General features: G+C 37.9%; 1 protein-coding gene across 4 annotated transcripts in view; it reads left to right on the forward strand.

Annotated features, from left to right (window-relative positions):
* The first annotated feature begins 3,311 nt into the window (after positions 1–3,311).
* Positions 3,312–25,665, forward strand: part of spon2a (spondin 2a, extracellular matrix protein) — a 41,366-nt gene continuing 19,012 nt past the window's right edge. For 3 of the 4 annotated variants that reach the window (XR_015506606.1, XR_015506607.1, XM_087280087.1), the window contains exons 1-3: positions 3,312–3,384; positions 12,934–13,162; positions 18,724–18,944. Coding sequence is in view for 2 of the 4 variants with exons in the window: in XM_087280087.1 (XP_087136213.1) it covers positions 12,934–13,162; positions 18,724–18,944 (450 nt within the window). In the remaining 2 variants the exon portion in view is untranslated. 4 annotated transcript variants of the gene reach the window in all.

Consider the following 25,665-nt stretch of genomic DNA (forward strand, 5'->3'; position numbering starts at 1 on the left):
CTTTGGCTTAGCCAGTTAGAAAGACAAAGCTGCGCTGTTAATAAAATGAAATAATCAAAAAACAAAGAATATAACTTTCAGCTATATGTAGATTATTGTTCATTTGAAATTTGATTAAATAAATTTAGATTTCCACACTGCTGCCAATTGTTGTTTAACTTACGTTTCAAATTAAACCACTAATAAAGTTGGCAATAACAGAATTGGCGTTTTTTCACCATTTGGTGCTAGACGTTTTTATTTAGCTCTTTAGTTTGATGCTAACCCTGAACCTCATGGACGTCTAAAACAGATTTGTATGTATTTTCATCAAATTGCTGTGTTTTTAAAGTATGAATGTGAAATTCCTCAAAATATTACAACAACAGATTTTTAAAAATATCTGCAATAGGTGGGTTAATCATTTAGTAGAAATTTAGGAAAATGATCACTGACATGCCTCAACTCTTTCCTGAGATTCCCAGTGATTTCACTTGAAGCGAGTCACATCAGGCCCGTAGCCAGCCTGGTGAAAGGGGTGGTTCTTTTTTTCATAAAAAGTGGACATTTTTGCAATTATTGACCTCATTTTATGTTTAATTATGTTTGTATTTATTAGATTTTTCACTTGTAAAAAAGTTTAATTGAACATTAATGGATAACAATAGTCTGATTAGTATTAAAATTAACTTTAATATGGGCCACCTTTGGTGCTTCACACCTTTTATTGGTCTTCTGAACCACCCGAATCCCCCTGTACATGTTTTTTTTCTATCAGCGATTTAAATAAAGAACATAGGTGGAATTGGTGGAAAATGCCAACTCTGTTTTTGTCAACTATATTATTGGTTTAAAACGTTGAAATGTAAGTTAAGAAAACAATTAGCAGCATGATCAAATGTTTCCCCATCAAATTTAAGCGTTTTACATTATTCTACGTTAATAATGGATTGAGTTCACTGTAAATGATATGTGTTGCATGCAGGGGCATTTAACCAATAAGGAAGGTAAGCAGCCGCTTAGGGCCCTATGAAATCTGAGGACGCCCAAATAATTACCTAGAAGTGTAAATAATACCTATAAATTATATATAACGTTGTTTTGTATCATATTTTGTACGATGGGGGTCGAAAAATTTTTATTTTAATGTAATTATTTAATCAGCGCAAATGTGTCCCCACCTTCAATCCTGGGCCAGTCCAGCAGTCAAATCAGTCAAGATTTAGTTTTAGAAACAAAAGAATTCATTTATTATGTTTAGTTGTGAATTCATCTTAAGAAAACAAATAATTTCGGTAACACTTTAAAATAAGGTTCATTAGTTAATGCATTTACTAACATGAACTAATCATGAACAACACATGTACAGCATTTATTAATCATAACTGAACATTTACTAATGCATTATTAACATTTAAGTCCATGCTTGTTAACAGTAGTTAATGCACCATGAGTTAACGAGCTAACAATGAACTACTGTATTTTCATTAACTAACATGAACAAATACAGTAGTAGATGTATTGTTCATTGTTTGTTCATGTTAGTAAATGCTTTAATTTACATTAACTAATGAACCTTATTGTAAAGTGTGACCATAATTTCAAAAGTTTTACAAGGTGATTTACATTAAGTTAAAATGTAGTAAAGGAGATTGAATTATACAAGAAATAAAACAGTAAAATAATAATAATAAAAAAGTACAAAAGGTGCATTTTAGAACTTTTGGGCCTATTGACTGGAATTGTTTATGTGCCCAAAATCACTAAATCTATCCCTGGTTGCATGTCATTCCAGATAGCGTTGACAGAAAGTTTCTCTGTTGTTCTGAAACTGCTGCATTGTCGGTCTATAAGTGTTTGAACATGCTAAAACTCTTTGAACGGTATTATTCATTATTGCAGGAGCTCAAACCATCTAAGATGTATGAAAATGATGTTCAGATAATGTTGAATCCTTTAGCTGGAAACAAAAAATATTTTTTGAAGTAGCTGAATATAAAAAATCTAGAGGTTAAAGACTAACCCTGACTAGATGGAGCGATTTTATATATACAGTTGATGTCAGAGTTATAAGCCCCCTTTTGATTTTTTTTTTTTCTTTCTTAAATATTTTACAAACATTGTTTAACAAAGCAAGGAAATTTTCACAGTATGTCTGATATTATTTTTTCTTCTGGAGAAACTCTTATGTTTTATTTCGGCTAGAATAAAATAAGTTTTTCATTTTTTTAAATTATAGTTATTAATATAACCTTTATTTTAACAGGAAAGACACATTGAGAACAAACAAAAAAAACAATTAACATGAATCACACATTTACAAACAAACTATTCAAAACATCAACAAACCTGTTTCAATTTTTAAATCGTTTATACTTTTTCTATTTTATTTATTTATTATTCTTTTTTTAAAGCATTACAACATTACTATAACTTTGTTTATAGATTATTCAAAGCAAAAGGTGATGCATATTTAAATGATTTTTCCCCATCTTAGTTCGCTCTTAAGGAACAGACAGTAAATAAATATCCTATGACCAAAGGCAGAATTTACAAATGTAGTTCTGGAGATATGATCTGAGTAAACCCAGTATAGATTTGTAAACAAAGATATGCCAATGCTTGAGCCTATGAATGGACAAAGCAGACCAACCTACCCTAGTATACAACACAAAATGATGAGTAAGAGATTTAAAATGGTTTAAAAGTGCACTATGCTAAAAAGTATCCAATGCATGCAGACTCTGAGATGAAGCATGCATATAGATAACATCATCGTAGTCCAATATCAATATAAAAGTTGCATCAACCAGCGTCTTTTTACCATAAAAAGAAAGGCAGTTCTTAATTCTTAAATAGAAGATTAAAATCCCTTTTAATGTTTTCACCAACTGCTGAATGTGAAAAATAAAAGAAAGTATATAATCATTTAAAATTCCAAGATATTTTTTACTGTATAACTTGCATTTTGTAATTGTATAACAATACAATAACTTGCCTAATTACCCTACCCTAACCCTACCCATTATTTACTGTCATCATGACAAAGATAAAAGAAAACAGTTATTAGAAATGAGTTTTTAAAACTATTATGTTTAGAAATGTTTAAAAATGATTCTCTCCATTAAACTGAAATTGGGGGAAACGTAATGAACCGAGTAAACCAAATGTGAGAAAAAGAGATAAAACTGACAGAGGACAGGAGAAAGAGCATGACTGCTGTGTGTGTGTGTGTGTGTGTGTGTGTGTGTGTGTATACCCTTGCATAGAGAGGTGGGGGTGTCAAATGGGAGGAGAGAAAGGAGAAAAAAAGAGAGGAGGGGAAAGAGAGCATGAAAATGAGGTGTCTTGATCAGTAGTGCACATCTCCACCAGCCCTGTCCTGCTGTCCACCATCACAGACAGGTAAGAGTGAGCTCTTCTCTAGCGTTTGTGTGCGAGTGTCTCTCATGCCGGCTGCTGTGGCAAAGGTTAAGACAAGGGTTGCTTTTCTGCTTCTCCCCTTTTCTGCTGTGCCTCTATATACCACAAGCTTCCCACATTGCTCTTCAGCAGGTTTGACGTCTCTTTGAGGAACAATGCTGCAGTGCTTAACTGTTTTAACACATGTGCTTCTCTTAACAGTTATTTAACCATTTTCCCTGTCTTCTCATTCATTTCTTGCTCTGTCTTAGTCTGCCGGTGTGGTTTCGCATTTGCATGCGACTGAGCCGCATCATTTCTGACCTCTTCTGCAGTACACGAGCGCTGTGGCTTCATAATTGCTCTCCCTGTAAGTTTAAGCTTAAGTGGCAAAAAAGCCGCAAGCTCTTTTCTTTGGCTCTTTTCCGTCTCCCCTGGTTTTATTGTGTCTCGTTCGTGCTGGGAGCAGGGGTTTGCTGTGTCTCTTGGATGTTTGAGAATATGTGAGTGTGTGGGGAGGGCAAACACAGGAAGGTTTGCTTTAGGTCGGTGTTCAGCAGCATCTGCAACCACTGGCAAGTGCAGCGCTGCAGAAACCCATCCCAGCTCAGGACACTGTCAACTGATTTAATTTCATTTCGAGCCCCAGAGATAATGTGGAAAACGTGGGGTTTTTTGCATTTGTACGCGTGCAAAATGTCAGCACAGATGGGAGATCAAAATATTTATAAAGTTTTAATAGTCAGCGGATGATTTTGGGGATTGCTGACTGTGCCGGATAGACAGGGCATTGTTTCTTCAAAGGTCTCACATGAACAAACACGTTTTTGTCGTTTTTGTTTTGAAAACAAGCTTTATTGAGTAATTGTAGCACGTTTGATGTGATGTTTTCATTTTGTTGTTACTTTCACTCACAAAATCTTCTAAACTGCCTGTTTACCTTTTCTGGTGAATGCCACATCTGCTTTTCACACTTTCAGAAGCCTTTTCAGTCCTGTTTACTCATCAGCGAGAAAAAGTTAAAAGTCTGTGATTGGCAATAAGTGGAAATGGCTTTCAAACAATGACGCCAGAAATCAAGAATCTCAAACTGTTTCCAGACCTGTTGACAGGTTATCTAACTTTCCAGATGAAGAGATTTTATGAAATGTATTTGCAAAATGTACACTGAACAAATAACTGCAAACAATTGTTGAAATGTTCAACCTAAATTGCTTACAGCCACTTTTTAACTTAAAAAGATTTAGTAAATCCAAGAAATCGTTTTTGAATATTTTTTTTACAGTGTAGATATTCTTAGTTTTCATGTTGTGCATGGGAAAAAACATAAGAGAACATGATGTCAGAGACTACAATGAAAAAATGAGGTCTGCAAAATAGATGCAAACAATTTATGTGTTGAATTTAAATAAATTACATTTAGTAATGTTCAACTTAATTTGTTTTATTTAAATTCAGCACAAATAAATTGTTTTCAACCACTTAACTTAAAGTTGTAAATCCAAGGAATCGTCTTTAAATAATTTTTTTTTCAGTGTACCCTTGCAGAGCCCTGAGACTCATTATGTCTCTTATAACAAACATGGGTAATTTGATGTTATGATAAGAAAAGATTTTAGGCAGGTGCCAAATGTCATGTGGTGTAAAAAACTAATAGTGAAAAGAAATTATAAATAATATTATGAATTAAAATGTACACTCATGGATTTAACTTGGTTAAACCACATGACATTTACCTTAAAGGGCTAGCTATCTCTTACTGAACAACCATTTGTTCCAAAAACAATTGAGTTACTTATGATGAACAGAAGTAATATTTTGAAGAAAGTTGAAGAACAGTAGCCGTTGACGTTCATAGTATTTCTTTCGTACTATGGATGTAAGTGGCTTCCAGTTTTCAGTATTCTTCAAAATATCTTAATTTTGAGTTCAATGGAATGAACCACGTGAGGCAGAGTAAATGGTAAGTACATTTACATTTTTGGGTGAACTGTCCCTTAAAGGCTAAAAGTGTGTGGTTTGTACAAAAAAAGTCCATAGTATAAAATCAAAGAACAAACTGATGTGACAATTTCAAACTAAATCTGTTTTGTAAATCAGTTTCATGTGGTCACAACAGCTGGCCAAAATGAACTTTGTGGGAAAGTTGGCTGGTAAACATTGAGGAACAACTGGTCTGTGGTGATTTTTCTAATAGGTGGGAGTGGCTCTAAGGCTCCACCTACTCTGAGGAAGAAATCTTCTTTCCCATTTTCTCAATCCCTCAAGGTCAGAAGTCTGTGAGTAAAAGCATTCACACTGAAGAGATGCTTTAAATGACAGTATATCAGTGTGGATTATAGTATAGTTATAAAAATAGCACTTATTTCATGATTAATATGGTAAAGCTGCTTGTGTTGAAGCAGCCTATTTTGCTAATGAGATTTGACAATGTAAGCGAGTTTCCGTAATATTTTACAAATTAGCTTTAAAAAATTACCAAGATGAAGAGTTTAGATGGAAAAACCTCTAAATGGCGTCTGAATTTCTCTTCTAAAATTAGCATTTTTATCAGGCTCCTGAATGTAGGTTCAGGAGCTTTTATGGCAAAGAATAATTCCCTTCCATGGTCTTTGATGGGAAATAACTCAACATAAACAAATTTTCAATGGAAATTTCAGACAACACTTGAACTTTTCATATATTAACAAACTCCTCTATAAAAGCCTTCATGAAAAAGGAACTTTTTTTTACATTTGTTGCAATTGAAATTTTTAGATGCAAATATATTCATTCATTCATTTTCCTTCGGCCTAGTCCCTTATTTATCAGGGGACACCACAGCTGAATGAACCACCAACTATTCTTGCATATGATTTACGCAGCGGATGCCCTTCCAACTGCTACCCAGTACTGGGAAACACCCATGCACTCTTGCATTCACACACTATGGCCAATTTAGTTAATCTAATTTACCTATACCGCATGTTTTTGGACTGTGGGGGAAACCGGAGCACCCGGAGGAAACCCAAGCGAACACGGGGAGAACATCCAAACTACACACAGAAATGCCAACTGGCCCAGCTAGGACTTCAACCAGTGACCTTCTTGCTGTGAGGCGACAGTGCTCACCACCGAGCCATCCCATGTGAACATATATAATGTAATAAACTCTTAAGAAAGGTGGTCTCCTTTGCATATTAGTGATAGGCACAAACACTTGAGCAGATTTCTCAAGTCATAAATCATATGCTTTTTGCTCACAAGTAGCTCTCAATTGTGCACTTTTCTAGCAACGTAGCTTCACAAATTGCCAGGGCTAATTTCTAATCGCACACCGTTTGCTTCAAAGGGAAAAAAAATCTAGTTGGAAAAGTCTCCATGTGTGAAAGTTCAGCAACACTTCAGATTTTCCAAAAGATGCCGAAACCCGATCTGTCAAACATTGCAGAAAGAGACTGTGAGTTCTGCAGGAAAAAGAAAGGAAACCGCAAAGGAGTGCACGCTCAGTCCTCGCTCGTAAGATTTTATCCATGTCCCATTGAACTTGCGGTCTAGCCGGCTTTAAAACAAGAAGCGCTGAGCTGCTCTCTCACTCAGGAACTGTGCCCATTAGACATGAGGTCATTTCTGGTGACTCAAGACCTCTCTGCTCATGGATCTTAATATATATCTGCTCATCACGAGCCACTGTTATAACCCAGTGCGCTGCTTTTCCTCAATAACACCAGAGTCGCCCTCTCAAATATATTTATATGAACTACCGGTCCAGCCTAAACCTACAATAATGGCTTCAAACTTTAACAGGCGAGCATAAAAATACCAGGACTCTGTGAGCCTGTGTCTTTGATCTGCAGGTCTGTCATCTGATCGTGGCTTGTTATAAACTACGGGGATGCAGCGGACGGGGCAACAGTCTGAGCCTGCGGTGATGAACTCCTGGCCCGTGTCACTTTGTCTCTTTATTAAAAGACAGTGGCAGACAGCAAGATCCCAGTATTTCATGCAGTCATGGTTTAAACCTTCAGCCTGCACGTCTAAGCCGGTCTTGCGTAATGTACTCCACACAATCGCAGGCATGAAAATAACTCAGTCACACAACCCTTGCTGTCGTGTTATTTTAATTTAGTTGGGAATAAACTGCAAGCCTAGGGTTGTTGCAATAAGAATGGATTGGCTGGGATGTGACTGGGTATATCTGTGCTGCGGTGATGTTGAGTTCATCACACATGCCTTTAACAGCTGTTAATTGTGGTTTATTTAAAGCATGAAGTAAGTCGAAGGTTTTGTGAAAGTGACTTGCTGCCTTGCTTTAAAAGGGTGGTTCAAACTGAAATCTACTCGCCCTCTTGTTGCCCCCAAATAAATCAAAACGGCAGACTGACCGTCATACAACATACTCATATAAGGAAGATGAATGGAGAACAGGGCTCAAAAAAGAGGCATAAAACTTATGCATGTCCATGAAGTGCCTAAATTATTCTCATTCACAGGTTCGTTATTCTCATTTGGTAGTCTGCTACAATACATTTGCATGAAAAAATAAAAGCTGATGGTGGCCATAGCAAAGGGAAACGGCAGAGAATCGTGAGTGTAGAAACACATTTAAAACGCTAAAGGAAGAAGCACGCGTCACGCTTTCAACATGGTTTTTGGATACATGAATAGCCCCATACAGATGAGAGAAACAGTACAGTCATTGATCAGTAAAAGTGATTACAAGCTGTGTAGAACGGTTACATCTTACAACACACAATTAAATACATATTTTGCAAACAACAGAGAATGAGGCAACAATTCTTATTATACTTACATTTTATGATCTGGAAAAAGAAGAAACTGGTCCATATGAACTGTAACAGTTACTGACAAAGTTACTGTCGAAGTCTAACAAATCCAATTAATTATAGTCTCTGCTGCTCCTTCCTTTAAAAGCAAATAGTCGACGAATCCCACCGTGCAGGATAGGTTATTGTATCAATCATCAGAACAATGACAGAAACAACCACAGAACTAGGTTGGCTGTACTGTGGTATTGTTGTAAAAATGAACTGTAACTGTTTATTTCTCACAACCAAATCTCCATCTTTCAGTGATCGTCATCTTCGTGTCATGATCAGTCCCTTGTTCTCCTACTATTGCTAGTGTCTGAAGGGAAAGGCGTGTTCACATTTTACCGGAACCAGCATTTCATATTTGGTGATGTACCGTATTGACATCGATAAGTTCAGGCAAATCCAAACGCAACATGATTCATTTATTTGACCCTGAGTCGACTGTTTCATTAAAGAATCAATAGTTTTAAACACAGTGCACTTTCAGATTTAACCCTCAGCTGTATGTTTTCATTCACTTAGTGCTGTGATACACACTGCATGAAAGCTCATTTTCAATAACCCATAATAGATGCTCTTTAAGATTGATGCAGCTTCTCTTTCACACTAAAACATGCATTTTAGCTGTTCATTATTACAGTAAAGATTCTGGGGTCTAAGAATGCAAATGTTTGGGTCACAAAGTGCAAGCTATTGCTATTTTTACCATGTAAACTAAAAAATTTTTATTAAAACAATTCCACCCTGGGTGTCAAGGTGGCTCAATGGTTAGCACTGTCACCTCACAGCAAGAAGGTTGCTGGATTGAGTCCCGGCTGGGCCAGTTGTCATTTCTGTATGGAGTTAGCTAGTTTTCCCTCTGTTCACATGTGTTTCCATTGAGTGCTCCAGTTTCCCCCACAATCTAAAGACATGCGACAAAGACATAAAAGTGTATGGGTGTTTCCCTGGGTCTGGGGACTGGGTTGCAACTGGAAGCGAATCCGCTGCGTAAAACATATGCTGGAATAGTTGGTAGTTCATTGCGCTGTGTACTTATTGGTCAGCTTTTGTGATGAATCAACTGCATAGGCCCAAAATATACACTGATATGCACACTATTGGATGTGCAAAGTTGAACACACAGCCTTTCAAAATATTCTTCATTTTGCTCTCTACACGGGCAATGGATTCGTAAATTGTGTCAGCTTGAAACACCTCTACTGGCCTACAGGGTTTCATTCTTGAGCCCTCTTTTGTTATGAGTTATAACTCTAATAAATACCTTTGTATTCTTTCATGTTTAAGCTGCACAAATAGGGTACTGTCTGACATATTTGCACTATCTGTTGTTTTTGTAAGCATCCATTGTCACTCTAGTTTGACTACTAGACTTTGTGAAGTTTTTTTGCCTACCTCGTAAATCAATGCCCTTACACACGGCAGCCACATTGTGCATAAACTAACTGGGGCATTGGCACTGGCTTTATGCACACTGTGTGCTGACCACCATTTTTTTCTTTAGTTTTTTAGCTTGTGCTAAACACAATGTTCCTTGATTAAGTTTTGGTTTGTGTAACCTCACAAGTAATCAATATTATTCCAAAAGCATGTAGATTTTTAAAGTAGATACAATATTTTGCCTTAGCCGAACAAAACATAGTCTAGATTATGGTGAAATCACTTATTTTTGTTTGAGGGAAGGCCAAAGCACCCATTAAAAGTGCATTGTAGGCAATATTCACAGAGAAGTCAAGAAAATGATGTCAAGACTATAAACAAGGTGTTTATGGCAAGTTTTAGCCATTTGAAGTTTCATTCCCTTTGGCGTTGACTGATTGTTTGCGTGAAAAAAAAAACATGTTTTATTACACACTGAAACCGCCAAAACAGTAAAATATGTGACCTTTTGATCGTAGCATGTCAAAAACATGCCTAACAAGGTTTAACGTCAATGACACTCAGTGTCTTAAGGCTGATTTATACTTCTGCATCAAGAACACGCGTATGCTACGGCACAGCCTACGTGTTGATGCAAAGCCCTACACCGTGGCCGTCGATGTCACTGACGTGCACCTCTCAAAAAATTTAACTACACGTCGCAATGACTCATAGCACAAGCTCTCTGATTGGTCAGCTTGGTAGCGCTGACGAGTCTGGGAGGGACCGAGAGCTGCGCGAGGCCGATTGTTTACAAGTGTGGAGTCCCGTGAAGGAGCTCCGGATGGAAAGTTTTGTTTTGTGTTTATCTCATAGTTAATGTTGTTGCACATCCGCCGGTTCCTGCCTCAGAATGAGCGTGTTTGAGCCACTTGTACATTCAGGAAGTGTTCAGGAAAAGCAAAACATCAGTGAAGAAACTCGACACAGAGGAACATTAACACCTCACTGCCAACTAGCGTTTCGTGAAACAGCGCGCAGAAGTATAAATGCACAGCTAATTGCATTGCATCCGCCATGGGTTACACCGGTCAATTGACGCAGAAGTATAATCCAGGCTTTACTGGCTTACACCTTGTAAGATGATACTCAGTGCTAATGCTAATAAAAAATTCAACCTACAGCAAAAGGGATAATAATAATAATTCCTTACATTTATATAGCACTTTTCTAGACACTCAAAGCGCTATACACATTCGGGGATTCTCCTTATCCACCACCAGTGAGCAGCATCCACCTGGATGACACGACAGCTGCTATATTGCACCAGACCACACACCAGCTGATTGGTGAAGAGGAGACAGAGTGTGATGAGGGCAGTTACTATGGGGATGGTTAGGAGGCCATGGTGGACAGAGACCAGTGGGGAAAATTTGATCAGGATGCCAGGGTTAAACCCCTACTCTTTTTCAAATGACATTCTGGGATTTGTTTTAGGGACCTCCATTTAACATCTTGCTAAAAGACTGTGCTCAGTGAGCAGTATAGAGTCCCCATCACTATACTGGGGCAATAGGACCCACGTAGACCGCAGGTTAAAAGCTTCTTGTTGGCCTCAATGACACCACTTACAGCAGCAACCTAGCTTCCACATGTGGTCTCCCATCCAGGTACTGACCAGGCGCTGCCCTGCTTAGCTTCAGTGGGTGAACTTAAGAGTTGCAGAGAGCTAGCTGCCGGATAAAGTTCAGTTTTTAACTTTCATTTCAGAATGTTTTGAAATACAGCCAGTCTAAACCACTTTTACCATGGTACTGTATAATGCCTTTTTTTTTTTAATTTAGAAGTTTAAAGGAAGTCTTTCAAGTTTAAATTCAGTTGTGTTGTATGCAAAGGAGTGCTCAATAATATTTTTTCCCCCCCACAGAATGGAAATCATTCAGGTTTGGAGCAACAAAACTTGACTTTCAAGTACACTGTAAAGTAGAGGTGTCCAAACTTGAAGGAAACCCTACAACCTTTGGCCAAAAAGTGTAATGCTAATGCTGAGGCTATGGCAGAAGGAAAGCAAAGGCCATGATATGAATGGTTTATTTTATAACGGGATCCACAAAAATGCTGTATTAGGCATGCCAGGCCAATAGGTGGCAATGCCACTTTGTAAAGTCATACTATACACCAGTGCTCATACGAGACACCTTGTCAAGGTTTTCATACTCACTGAAAACAACTGAGCCCCAGCTCACATATTATCCATCATAAATAGTTTTTGAAAAAATAATTAGTGTGTCCCAAGTTGTAGTATGTTGAAATAAGTATTCCAAAGTTACCTGATGCTCTACAAATACTAGAAATTCAGAGTGCAGATCCTTGAAAAGTTTAATATTCGCAACACATTTCATCACCAGTTACTCAATCTCAAGGGGTTCTTTGGAATTTCTATCTCCTGTCAAACACAAAACAAGATATTCTGAAGAATCTTGGGAAAGAAACAGCCATTGACCTTCAGGAGAAGTTAATTATGACAGGTTATTATAATTATTTTGTTTTTGGTTGAATCTCCAATTTAGTAAGGATGGTAATTAAATATTCAAAAGAAGTGTGGTGTATTTGACAGGATGATTGACTGGAGACTTAAGTAGCCAACTGAAATCTGAATTAATGATAATCAGATTCAGAATGAGCTTTAATTGACAGGTTTGTGTATAATGAGAAAGTAGTATGTCCTAAAGCTGGGGTTCCCAAACTCAGTCCTGGAGGGCCGGTGTCTTGCAAAGTTTTGTTCCAACCCCAATCAGACGCAGCTGAGCTAGCTAATCAAGCTCTTACTAGGCTTTCTAGAAACATCCTAACAGGTGTGTTGAGGCAAGTTGGAGCTAAAATCTGCAGGACACCAACCCTTTATGACTGACTTTAAGAACCCTTGTCCTAAAGTATGCCTATACTGTTGTGCTACACACTGAAAAGTGTACATCTTTCTGTGCAAAGAGTACATGCATGGGACAAGTAGGCGAATTAAGTGCAGAACTAGTGTTTTGGAGCTAAAATCTGAGGATGTTGGCAATCCAGAAGCAGGATAATGTTGCAATATCGGTTTGTGAGCGTCTTTGAATGCACTCTTATCCAGAGCCAGCTGTAAATGTCAGACCATTCCCTCAACATTACATGAGGATTAAAGTGTGAGAAACCAAAGTATTGTAATTTCCTCCTGCAATACATATATTTGCTGCAGGACTGGAACAGATTTATGATTAGGGCAATGTGTTTAAATACACTTTATCCTAATATTACCAATAAGAATGGGATCAAACAACATTACCCCTGCTCTGTATTTAGCTAATGACTTTTTCTGCTCTTTTTTTTTTCTACCATGATGCAGATGATGTCATCAGAGATCTTGGTTCCCGGTTGGCTGCAGCAGCTGCTTGTTGTGCTGCTCAGATTTACCTTGTCATGCGCAGCCCTGGTGAACTCGACCAATGGGACGGAGTGCAGTGCTCGAGGACCTGCATCTTACATCGTGGTGTTCACCGGACACTGGAGTCCACAGACCTTCCCTAAACAGTATCCCTTATTCCGGCCACCTGCGCAGTGGTCCAAACTCATGGGTAAGACTTTTGCTAGCTTTGCCAGATGAAGTGTCTGGTTGACGTATGCTGGTATAGATGCCAACATCTCAATCTCTAAGGTTGGCTCCATGTGCCCTATGCTCTGTTAAGTATTAGGCTAGGGTTGGGTTTTGATTCAGAGGCCCTGATTCCATTCAATTTAATTAGATTTTTAATTCAATTTTCAATTTGATGAACACAGTTTTACAAACAGTAAATTAAAAAAAACAGTATGAGAACCACAGACTTGATTTTAAAAACATTTACACATACTGTAGAGACAATCCCTAAATCATTCATACCCCGGGGTATAAATAACTGCATGCTTGACTATATATATGGTGAGGTACCACTGGGGTATGAATAATTTTTACAGCTTACAATTTTGTGTTTAATAGACGTCTAATAGACATCCAAACCTTGACAGCTTGGCTAAAACAAGGCTAAACTTGGGCTGTCAGTGAAAATCTAATAAACATCTAAGAAAAGCCCAAAACTAGACTAGTTGTCAAATAAACAGATTAGACAGACTTTATTTGTATAGTCATTCTTTTCTGTTTACTTGATGAGTAGTTTAGTTTTGACCTTTTCCAAAATGTCTATTAGATTTTCACTGACAGCCCAAGTTCAGCCTTGTTTTAGCTAACACGACTATGTTTAGATGTCTATTAGACATCTTTTAAACAAAAAAAGCTTGCTAGGTTTGGCCTTTACTGTACTAAACATTAAAAAACACCTCAGTAATTATGTAAAAATACATAGCCTACAAAACAGTGGTCAGATATTTTTCTTTGACAAAAACAGCTAAAAATTGTGCACATCAGAAAAGTCAGATACATTGTTTAAACAGGATCAGGTTATTTTATATTTTAAGAAATAATCTTGCGGATTTCCCACTATGGTTCCAAACCTTCTACGAAGAATCAGGTACGCATCCACGCAGGTACACAGACAAGATTACAACCGTTCTCTGACTGGAGGTTTAGGTACATATCTGGCCCTGTTGTATAACAGTATATAATATATGAATAATATATGAATAACAGTATATATAATTGAATGAAATAGTTTAACAAACAAAGCCACCATAAGAAATCTGAAATGCTTCCAAACCTCTGCTTTTTTAAAAGGTGTTGTTAATGTCAAGGCTTCACCACCTGCATTCACCATGTTAAACTCTTAATTGCAAAATCAACAACCCAGGCTCATTCTGAATACATACTGCTATATACATTTCTGGAGAGAGAAAAATACATCCCAGGAGCTATGTTTTTTGGCAGTGTTTTCGCAAATCCGCCAGAGGCTGCTGTGTATGTTTTTTGAGATCTGAAATTTTTCTTGCGAGTGCCATTTGCGTCTGCTGTTCTCACGCAAATCCACCAGAGGCCGCTGTCAAGTGACTGACTGACTGATCGACTGACCCACCCACCCTCCTCTTTCCCCTAAACCCAACCAATAGTGTTTTTAAAAGCACAGATTGACCCGTGCCCTCCCACTTCCCTAAACCCAAGCGTAGTGTTTTGAAAAGCCCTCGCCTGATTCTTACCACGGTTGCAGATTTACCACATTCTCACCCTGTTATGTACTTGTTAATTTTATTTTTTGGCTTCTGTTTGAGTCTTGCCTGCTTTCCACAATCGTTCATCCCTGGACTCTAACACCATCGTTGTGGTCAACTCTGTATCTCAAGGCCGCCGGTGTATGTTTCGAGACGAAATGCAGCTATACGTAGCTCTGGCTAGATAACTTACGATGTCCAAAAACTTATATAGGGCTACATTTTCCGAATGACTTAAACATGTTGAAAATCGAGCAAGTTAAGTAAAAACAGGGCAACATATCAGAAAATTTGAATACATTTTAGATCTATGGTAATCAGAGACATTCAGTGAAATCAGAAATACAAAAATAAAAGATTCTCGGCTTTTGAGAATTTTCATTGAATTGAACAAATAAAATTGCCTTGCCCTAGATGAGGCTGTTCAGACTTACCCACCTCTCTATACATCAGGACACTAAATACTCAACAACTGGCCTGTTAACCCTGAGATGTGCCCCGATGACCCCTCAAACATATCCACACATTACCTGGCACACCATGGTAGTGGGGCGGTCTAATGAGGAAAGCAGAACAAGAGGGAGTTTGAGAAGTAATAACCGTTGCCAGATGACATGGGCTGCCCTGCAGGTTCACCCTTTTCTTTTATACCCTCTCTATAAATATACAATGCACGCGGCCTGCAATTGCCATTGACTTTAATTGCGATGGCTCGCATATTCTGAGAATGAGCTCTCTGGGTGTCAACGGTATGCCAGTCGTCACATGCCATGGCACGCGAGCCAAGAGCAGCAGCAGCAGACGTGGACAGCTTCAGCCAAAACATTTACAACCTCGAGATCCTGAAAGTTCAGGCTGTGGCTTTGGAGCACTGAGATGATGTCTGTGCGGTTTCTGCTGCCTCCTGGATGGCTTTCCGGCCCTCGCTTTATCCATTTATCACTGTTGTATCGCAATTATGTTGAGAAACCACACATTTTTGTATCTAATCAAAAGGTTGTGCCGTACATATGAACTCCCTGGTTGAAGGATGAGAAAAGTTGGGGAAAGACGTACACGGAGAGATAAAAGCATGGGAGATGGTTGTGGTTTAGCTGATTGAGGTCAGGGCTCTTCAATTTTTCTGTCCACATTTGGGCCAGACATGCAGCTTGGAGAGACTAGACATGTCAGCATGCCAAACGTGCTCCCTGTCTTCCTGTCATTCTCACTTGTATCTTTTTCTCTCATTCTCCTTCACTCTCGCTCTGGGCTAAAGGCCTGCCAGACCAAAATGGTTTGTAGCTATGAAGAAAACAGTGGGATGCTTAAGAGAGGCTGAAACAATTTCAGAACCATCATCATAGCTCTAAACCTCTGTTGAGAAATCAAGATCTAACCAGTGAATTTAAAACTAGGCACATTCACTGTTAGGAGTAGTAGTTAACCCATAAATAAAGATCCAGACTTGTGTTTACCCATATTTATGCTGTTCTGTGTTCTGTTACAAAGCTCCTTCCATACAGTGCCATTTTACAGTGTCCACATTTACAAAGCTAATGAGTGGAATTCCTTCAAAGCTCCTATTTATATAATGTATTAAATAGCCTATTATGCATTATTAATGGTCATTTTGGTTTCGGAGGTCTCCAACAACAGTCTGATATGCATGCAAGGTCAAAAAACAATTTCATTGTCTTATAATATGCATTTATTTTTACCTAATTATGCCAACAACTCCCATATGATTTGTTTAGCAGTTAATTTATTCCCCTCCTTTGCGTGAAACTAATCTGCACTGATTGGTCCAATTACTGACTGTTGTGACTGGTCGACATGGTTCAGCGCGAGACAGAGAGAAACACCCAGCACGCTTATGAAGTACTGATAACATGTTCTGTGTGTGATAATCATCTTCGTGTCATGATCAATCCCGTGATCTCCCTATCTAAGAAAAAAGGCTCTTTCACGTTTTGCTGGATCCAGTACTACATATTTGGTGATGTACCGCATCGATGTCAACGAGTTCAGGCACAATGTCCGAATCCAACACGATTCATTCAATTAGACTATTTCGTTACAGAATCAATAGTTTTAAACAATGCACTTTCAGATGTAAACCTCAGTGCTGTGTTACACACTACATGGAAGGTCATTTTCAATAACCCACAATAGGCGCTCTTTAAAATGTTTTAATTCTGTCATTAATTACTTACACTTGTGTCCTTCCAATCCCCTGAGACCTCAAGGTACAGAGACACTGAAAATGAACTAAATAATATTGTCAAAACATTCCATGAAACTTTGGTGTTTCAACTGTAATCATATGAATCTCCAAGAACACATTTGTGTGGCAAAATAAAACTGTAAAAACAGCTTGGTTTACCTTTGTCTTTGTTGTCGGCGTGTGCATTTTCTATTGGCACTTTGATACATGCTATTAGTGTCTGCAGCGTAACCCTGTAAGCATGTAACATGGGGTCATTTATTAATATGAAATAGATCAATTTGAACAAATAAAAACACAAGTTGTGGCTCACAATCCACAGATTTGTCTATTATGGTTGGAGCTGCTCCTTCTTTTGTCAGGAGTTTTTTTTAGAAGTTTTTAGCTGAATCCAGCACTGAACTGGGGTAGGTTCTGGAAGCTTTCCTTTGTCAAATGCCAGCTATATCTTTTTTATAATTCTCTGGAACGTAATCAAAATTAAACTGTAAGCAGTTCTGTCTTTGTGTCGTGTGATTTGGAAGCTCAAATACAGAAACAGAAGAAGCTCTGTGGAAAAGTAGCGTTTGGACGGCATGTATTTATTGTAGTCCCCAAACTTTGTCTGGAGGTCCGGTGCCCTGCAGGGATTAGCTCCAACTTGCCTCAACACACCTGCCTGGGTGTTTCGAATATACCTAGAAAGGCCTTGATTAGCTTGTTCAAGTGTGTTTGATTAGGGTTGGAGCTAAAATCTGAAGGACACCGGACCTCCAGGAACAAGTTTAGTGATCCCTGCTGTAAGCTTTGCTAAGCTAACATTGTAAAAGCCAATGTCTCCCTTTGCTTTAAACTTTGAACATATTTCATTCAGAGATGTTGTTTATGCTACATTGCACATGAACTAAAGTTTAAAATTTGACATCATAGTTAACAACTCCTTTAAGACTTAAGGCCTGTGCACATCGAGACATTTTTTGCTCATGTGTTCCGTCAATGTTTAACGCCTCATGACTATATAAAGGGCATCAACATGATTGTGCACACCAATGCGCAAAATGGCAGGCGAAAGCGTAATAAAAAAAAAAAAACACCTCATGCTCGTTTTTTTATTTGACGCGCTTAGTTAAAAGCTTCTCTGCCAATCGATTAACGATTAATATTATACGATTAACGCAAACGAAAAGCGTCCCGGTGTGTAGGAGCCTTTAAAGTAATATTTGCATGCTAGTCTGTGATTATACTTATTTATTCCTGTCCCACGTCACACTATGAATGCTTTTATTCTTTGTTCATATACAGTATAACCATTATGTCACTGCATCATAAATATATTTGGTTGTTGAGTGCAAAAAGCTGAAAATTTAATGCATGCTGAATGTCTCAATCTCAATGACAGTTCATTTAAGAAACTAAATTCAAACAAAAGTTACGTAAAACCTCAACATTGTCCCCTTGCTGTCTACTAATATTTAAAAAAAAATCTTCAATATATTACATAACAGTCATCTCTGAACTTTAGGTGCACACAAGTGACATAGTAGGTCTGGTTTTCCTCACTGAAAGTTTTGTTTTTAGGTGTTTATTCACTTGGCATTGGGACATCTGCATGGCTTTATTTTGAACAGCTCGAGGTGTGTTGAGCACACACACAAGGTGGCAGAGCTGGTTTTTGTGTTTGGTGAAATCTGATGGGCAATAAAACTTCATGGAGTGCTGGGTAATGTTCAGCAGGCCTGAGAAGTCACGAGGCCTGAAAACATGAGCAGTTTCAATGTGTTTGTCACTCAGTCATTGGCTGTTTTTACTTGTGTGCAGTTGTAACCCATAATGAGCAGTACCGGCTGTGGCAGGAGGGGGCGCCGGCGAGCGATGGCATGAAGAGCTTCGCAGAGCAGGGGCTCACAGTGGATCTGGTGAAGGATGCGAAGGAGGCGAGGAAGAGGCGATCGGTGGGTTCCATGTACCGTACGGCTGGAATCCCGTCTGGCATCGGCCACAGTTCCACAGAGGTGCTTCTGACCCCCAGGAGTCCACTGGTGAGAAGACTACAGTCCCAACACCAAAAATTAATCTTAAATTGAGTTTGAATCACGCTCGTTCATTCAACTAAAAAGCCCCAAAAAATTGAGTCAGTGAGAGTTAGAGTTGGAACAGTTTGCAGTTGTGTGTGAAAGTGAGCTAGTAGGTAGTTAGTTTTCCTGTTTTATAATTTAGTTTTATAATTTAGTTTTCCTGTTTTATAATTTTTTCCAAAACATTTCCCGTCAATTATGATTGAATTATGATTACCCTTAGGCTAAAATAATTAAACAAGTCAAATTAAATCATATTACAGAAATGACAACAATGAGGGTTGGTCCTTGTAAGAATTTAAGCTAAATAAAATTAAACTACTACAAATACTTTGCAATATTGTACACATTTTAAATGGATAATATCATTGCAAGTGTGATGTTTAATGTTCCCGATAATCTCTTGTTAGCAGCCTCTAATTTCAGGACAAATACAGACTTAAAAAAACTATGTATTACTGAAGTGTTTTATGAGGTACAATAAAATATTGAGTGTCTTGTTAAACACAGACCTTAGTTCATGTGTTTAACCAAAAATCCATTAAAAAATAACAGGTTTAATTAGACTTAAAAGACAGCATGTAACCACTTGTGTAGTGTTACTTTTAATGTCAAATTTTAAAAATCAATTACACACTATATTTGAATGTCATATTTCGAAATTCACTGAAGTAATATTTAATTGTTCACAGTGGAAAGTGGACTAGTAGGTAGCTGGTTTTCCTGTTTAGTTCGTTCATTTTCTTGTCGGCTTAGTCCTTTTATTAATCCGGGGTCGCCACAGCGGAATAAACCGCCAACTTATCCAGCAAGTTTTCACGCAGCGGATGCCCTTCCAGCCGCAACCCATCTCTGGGAAACATCCACACACACACACACACACACACACACACACACACACACACACACACACACACACACACACTCATACACTACGGACAATTTAGCCTACCCAATTCACCTGCGGTACAGGCAGGCGCAACCCCTTGTTTTTCCTTTATGTCAAAAGGAAAAACAAGATTATTTTGCTTACCCCATTGGCAGATTATTTTGCTTGTTTTAAGAAAAACTCACTTAATTTTGGCATATTATTGCTGAAAACAAGGCAATATGTTTTGCTTGTGTAGAAAATTCTTCTTGATTTAAGAATTGTGAGATATTTGGACTCAAAACTAGACAAAAAATCTAAGTAAGAAAAGCATTTTTTGCAGTGTGGTGACTTTTTTTTTTTTTTTTACACCTTAAACCTACTCATATCACCAAACCTATCCCTAACCTGACCCTTATCTAGGCCCACACGGAATCTGCGCGTACAGAAATTTGCAGATTTTTAGCCCATCATTGAGTTTATTTATTTATTTGTGTATAAATGTGTGTAAATTTATATTCATTCAGTTTTTAAATTAATTTCAGTAATATTACTGACAAGTATGAAAACGGGGCGAAGCAGTGGCGCAGTAGGTAGTGCTGTCGCCTCACAGCAAGAAGGTTGCTGGGTCGCTGGTTCGAGCCTCGGCTCAGTTGGCGTTTCTGTGTGGAGTTTGCATGTTCTCCCTGTGTTCGAGTGGGTTTCCTCCGGGTGCTCCGGTTTCCCCCACAGTCCAAAGACATGCTGTAGAGTTGAATTGGGTAGGCTAAATTGTCCGTAGTGTGTGTGTGAATGTGTGTGGATGTTTCCCAGAGATGGGTTGCGGCTGGAAGGGCATCCGCTGCGTAAAAACTTGCTGGATAAGTTGGCGGTTCATTCCGCTGTGGTGACCTCGGATTAATAAAGAGACTAAGCTGACAAGAAAATGAATGAATGAATGAATGAAGTATGAAAACGTTCATATAATTTACTTACAATACAGGTAAAATACTAATTTCTGTCTTTTAGTAGGCATATGGTAGATATATTATATGAGAAACTTGCTTTGTTTTCCAAATAAATGGATCTAATTGGATTTGCTTTGTAAACATAAAATAAAAGTTACTTTTGTTTTATTACAATACTCTTAAAATCATTCTGCATAAATCCGCAGATTTTGACAATATTTTGCACAGAAATTACTTAAAGTGGCCTGACCCATATCCCATGTCAGTAGCAGCAGAAGTGTTGTGCAATACAGCCTGAATGTAATAAGTAACTTCACTTGATGCCACTGGGCATGTATTAAACTTGTCCATCTTCATTCATTGAGTATATCTTGAAAGCTTCATGTTTTATAAAAAACAGATTATCACCCGGAATTCTTTCACCCATGAGGATGACTTTCTCTCAGCAATTTGATATGAGAAAACAAAAGAAAGATCAAGTGTAAAATTATTGAAGTACTGTATGCGTAACCTGGGAGAATGCATGTTTCAGTTACAATGTTTTAACTCTCTATGGCTGCCTTCAGGCAACAAACCAGTTTTTTGGCCCACAGAACCCCCATTTAATTTTTTTTTATTAAAATAACACAATAGAAGTAAAAAAAATAAGTTGGTGAGCAATAAAATTTGAGGTAGGTGTGTGTTTGACCTGTCTTTCGGGAGCAAAACAGACCTTTTTGGGACAATAGCCTGCTTGAGCACACTACTAGCAGAACGTAAGATAGATATCACAAATATCCTTATATTAAAAATATGTGTGATGTGCATTAATCTGTGAAGAAGCATATTTGATTGAGAAAATACACATTTTGTTAATATCCATATAATAAAATGGTAGTTTTTTCTTTGTTGCCTCGGGGCAACATTGTGCAGTTAGACCACTTTTGTAAAAACAATAACAACCTATGGATGGAAATGTGCAGAAATGTGCAGTTATTACCATAAAAATATATATAGTTTTGCTTTGCTGTGAACTTTTACTCACAGGAAATGGATACTGAAACATTTTATGGAGGTAAAGAACAAGATTGAGCAGTTAGGCTCATTCCTTCCGACAGAGAGCTTGAAGAGTCACATTAGCTATGTTTCCATTCAAATATGCTAATTTAACTTGCAAAAAGCCACAGTTCTGCACAGTTTATCTATAACCCTGATTAAACAAACCTAATTAAACTTATTGAGTACTTCACGCTTGTTTAAACCTACAGGCAAATGTGTTGAAGCAGGGTTGAAACTACACTCTACAAAAATTGAAATATGTTTTCCCCTTAAAACAAAAAGTCATGCCATAGAGGATTTAATAAACATTACACAGTCAGATATTTTAAAAAAGGACACAAATTGCTCATAACAAGATCTATAACACATAGTTATAAAACAGGAAAAGGCATGCCCAACTTAATTACACAATATACTTGAGTACAGCATAAAGACAGACTTGACCAGAGCGCAGGTCTCTAAAACCCACATCCAGGACCTCCTGACCACAGCCCTCGCTCCCTCCCTTCCGGCTCCTGCGCTGCGTTTCCTGCACCCACTTGATCTGCAGATATGGAGAGGCTGGATCCTTTCCTTCTCCGTTTCTGGAATATTTATTTCCTGTTAGCCGTGAGTCAGCTGGTTATGGGGTCTGAAGGCAGCGCTGGGGCTGCTGGTGACCTACATACTGTATCTTTATAGCTGACGTCTGGAGTACAAAGAAGGCTTATTAAAAGTAGCAACTACCCTCAGATGCACTTGGCATTTGCTCCTGCTGGCATTTGACCACAGCATGGCGGGATGTGTGCTGTTTTTAGAGCGGCAGGGCAATGAGGTACGGCTGAGAGCATGAATGTGGCCTTAGGATGAGACACTGCGCTCTCTTCTAGATGTGTGTGAGCTGTGAGGGTCTTTTCATTTCATACTGATGAACTGAATGCTTACAGGATAGTATTAAATGTAAGTAAAATAAATTGAAGTTACTTCTGAGGGGTATTTGTGCCACAAATATCTATGACTTAAGACATAATGAAATTAATTGGAGTTTACTTTTTGTCATGCATTAAATAGAAGGATAAGGAATGAATACGTAATAAAACCTGAATCAACATTGTTTTACTCATAGTTGCTTCTTTCTTACTCAGCAGATATAATAATAATAATAATAATAATAATAATAATAATAATAGTTCCTTATGTTTATATAGCATATTTCTGGACACTCAAAGCGCTATACACATTGGGGGAATCTCCCTATCCAACACCAGTGTGCAGCATCCACCTGGATGACACGGCGGCAGCTATATTGCACCAGTCCACACACCACACACCAGCCGATTGGTGGAGAGGAGACAGAGTGTGATGAGGGCAATTATGCTATGTGGATTGTCAGGAGGCCATGATGGACAGATTCCAGTAGGCAAACTTGGCCTGGATGCCAAGGGTTAAACCCCTACTCTTTTTCATAGGACATCCTGAGATTTTTAACCACCACAGAGAGTCCAGATCTCAGTTTAACGTCTCATCCGAATGACAATGATCACTGAGCAGTATAGAATCCCCATCAATTAGGATCCACGTTAGGATCCACACAGACTGCAGGTTGAGCACCCCCTGCTGCCCTCACTAACAACACTTCCAGCAGCAACCTAGCTTTCCCATGTGGTCTCCCATCCAGGTACTGACCAGGCACAACCCTGCGTAGCTTCAGTGGGTGACTATGTAAGAGTCGCAGAGAGCCAAGATGTGTCAGGATTGCAGTGCTTTGGTTGCATTTTATCCAAAAAGCATCTACGTTTACCAGTCATCATCTTTTAACGCTATCAATTAATTTATGATTTTTTTTTGGTTGAAAGTTATACAGTGTACTTGACTCATTACAGTGGGTACATTTTAAGCATGTTCTCTTCATTCTCCTTAAACTGGAATGGTATAGTATACAACAAATTTATTATTTACAATAAACTGAATCCATTATTCATGTCAGATAACCGAATTGACTATAACAGAGTTGACATTTTCCACCAATTGGTGTTTTAGCTCAATATGCTATCCTCAAACAAGATACATGGCATGTCTCGAACAGAATTCTAGGTATTTTCATCATATCTTTAAAAAGTGAATTTAAAAAAATTAAATAAAAAAATTACAGAAAATCACAATAACAGAGTTGTCAAATAATTGATCTATTACTGATGTATCCTAAACATTTTGCACAAATAAATGAGAGGAGAATAATGTATTTTTATTACTGAAATTTAAAGTAATACAGAAAAATTATAATGTTTATTTCTCTTACTAGAGTATGACACAAATGAGATGGAAATTAGACTCAATGATTTAATGATAACTAAAGCTGAATGTGTGATTAAGGAGGCAGAGACAGTCAAACATAAGAATAGTGAGAGTCTTTGTATATACTTTTAAGTCAAAACATTATTTTTAGAGATAACTTGGTATAATTTGTTATTATTCAAAACTGTTTGATTAACACTTTTGTTTTTGAAAAATGATTAAAGCTTTATCTAGGAAAGACACAAATGTACTCATGATTGTAAAATCTCTCACTTGAACTAGAGAATTTAAATGAGTCACGTTACCTAAATTTTAAATTACTCACATTAATTGAAACTCCAACTGTCATGAATGAAAATTAGAGTTTATATTCTTCATTCATCAATTTTTGTGTTAGTCTCTTTATTAATCAGGGGTCTTCACAGTCGCCGAGTTTAAATTAATTGAACAAATTTATATTACTTCACTCAAATAAAAGTAAAAGGGTGATTATATTAAAGACAAAGCAATGTGTGCAGGGTTTATATTTCTATAACCACCTCAGAGAATATTGTGGGTCACAAGTTACTGGCATTGCTATTTTTGGCTTTTTGGGCTGAAAAGTTTGGGCAGCCCTGCCCTAAATGTATGTATTAGTACATAAAAAGTGCATTTAAAGGTTCAAAAATGGCCCCTTCAGGTACCACACTCTCAGAAATAAATGTACAAAATCTGTTGCTGAGGTGCTACCTTTTCAAAAAGTACACTTCTGTATTATACAGGTGGACAATAGTGCCTTTAGGGTACACTTTTCTACCTTTGACATTCACTTTTGTACTTTAAGTTACTGCGAGGTATACATTTGTACTTTTGAGGTATTAAAATTTACATTTAAGGACCTGTCAGGAACAAAAATGTACCTTTTGAAAAGGAACCATCCCAGTGACAGATTTTGTACCTTTATTTTTGAGAGTGTAGACAAAAATAAATTTTTGCCATGAACCTCTGTGCGCAAAGGCTGATAGGTCACCTAATCTGCTCTCTTGCATCCTTAACTACATGGCGTAAGAGATTGGTTTCTGCCACCTCAGCAGCCAATAAGCTTACTTGTCATCCATTTATATGATCTGCGTTGTTTTACGCTGCTAAGCTGCAGCTCATTTTTGGAGACCCCCTCCACCCCAGCTCCACCTGTGTTAGATCTGCTATAGGGTTACATATAATATGTTTGCAGGAGCAGCGTGTTATATTCTCAGACGGCATGTCTGTGTACTGGCAGTAGCGGGTCTCGGTACTTGCTCTGCCATAATAATCAAAGCAGCAGCAGTAATCTATACTGCCAAGACCAAATACAGTACAATCTTACATCCCGACAGTGTTCATGAAAGAAGTGCTGTAAATTCAATTTAAGCTCTTCCAGATGCAACCCAGTTTGGGGAAACATCCATACACACTCATTCACTCACATACACTATGGGCAAGTTAATTTAATTCACCTGTACTGCATGTCTTTGGAATGTAAGAGAAATCATCTTCAACCAAGGGAGAGCTTGCAAACTCCACAAAGTAATGCCAACTG

This window comes from Danio rerio, chromosome 14, assembly GCF_052040795.2.
Source record: "Danio rerio strain M-AB ecotype USA chromosome 14, GRCz13ab, whole genome shotgun sequence".
NCBI lineage: Eukaryota > Metazoa > Chordata > Actinopteri > Cypriniformes > Danionidae > Danio > Danio rerio.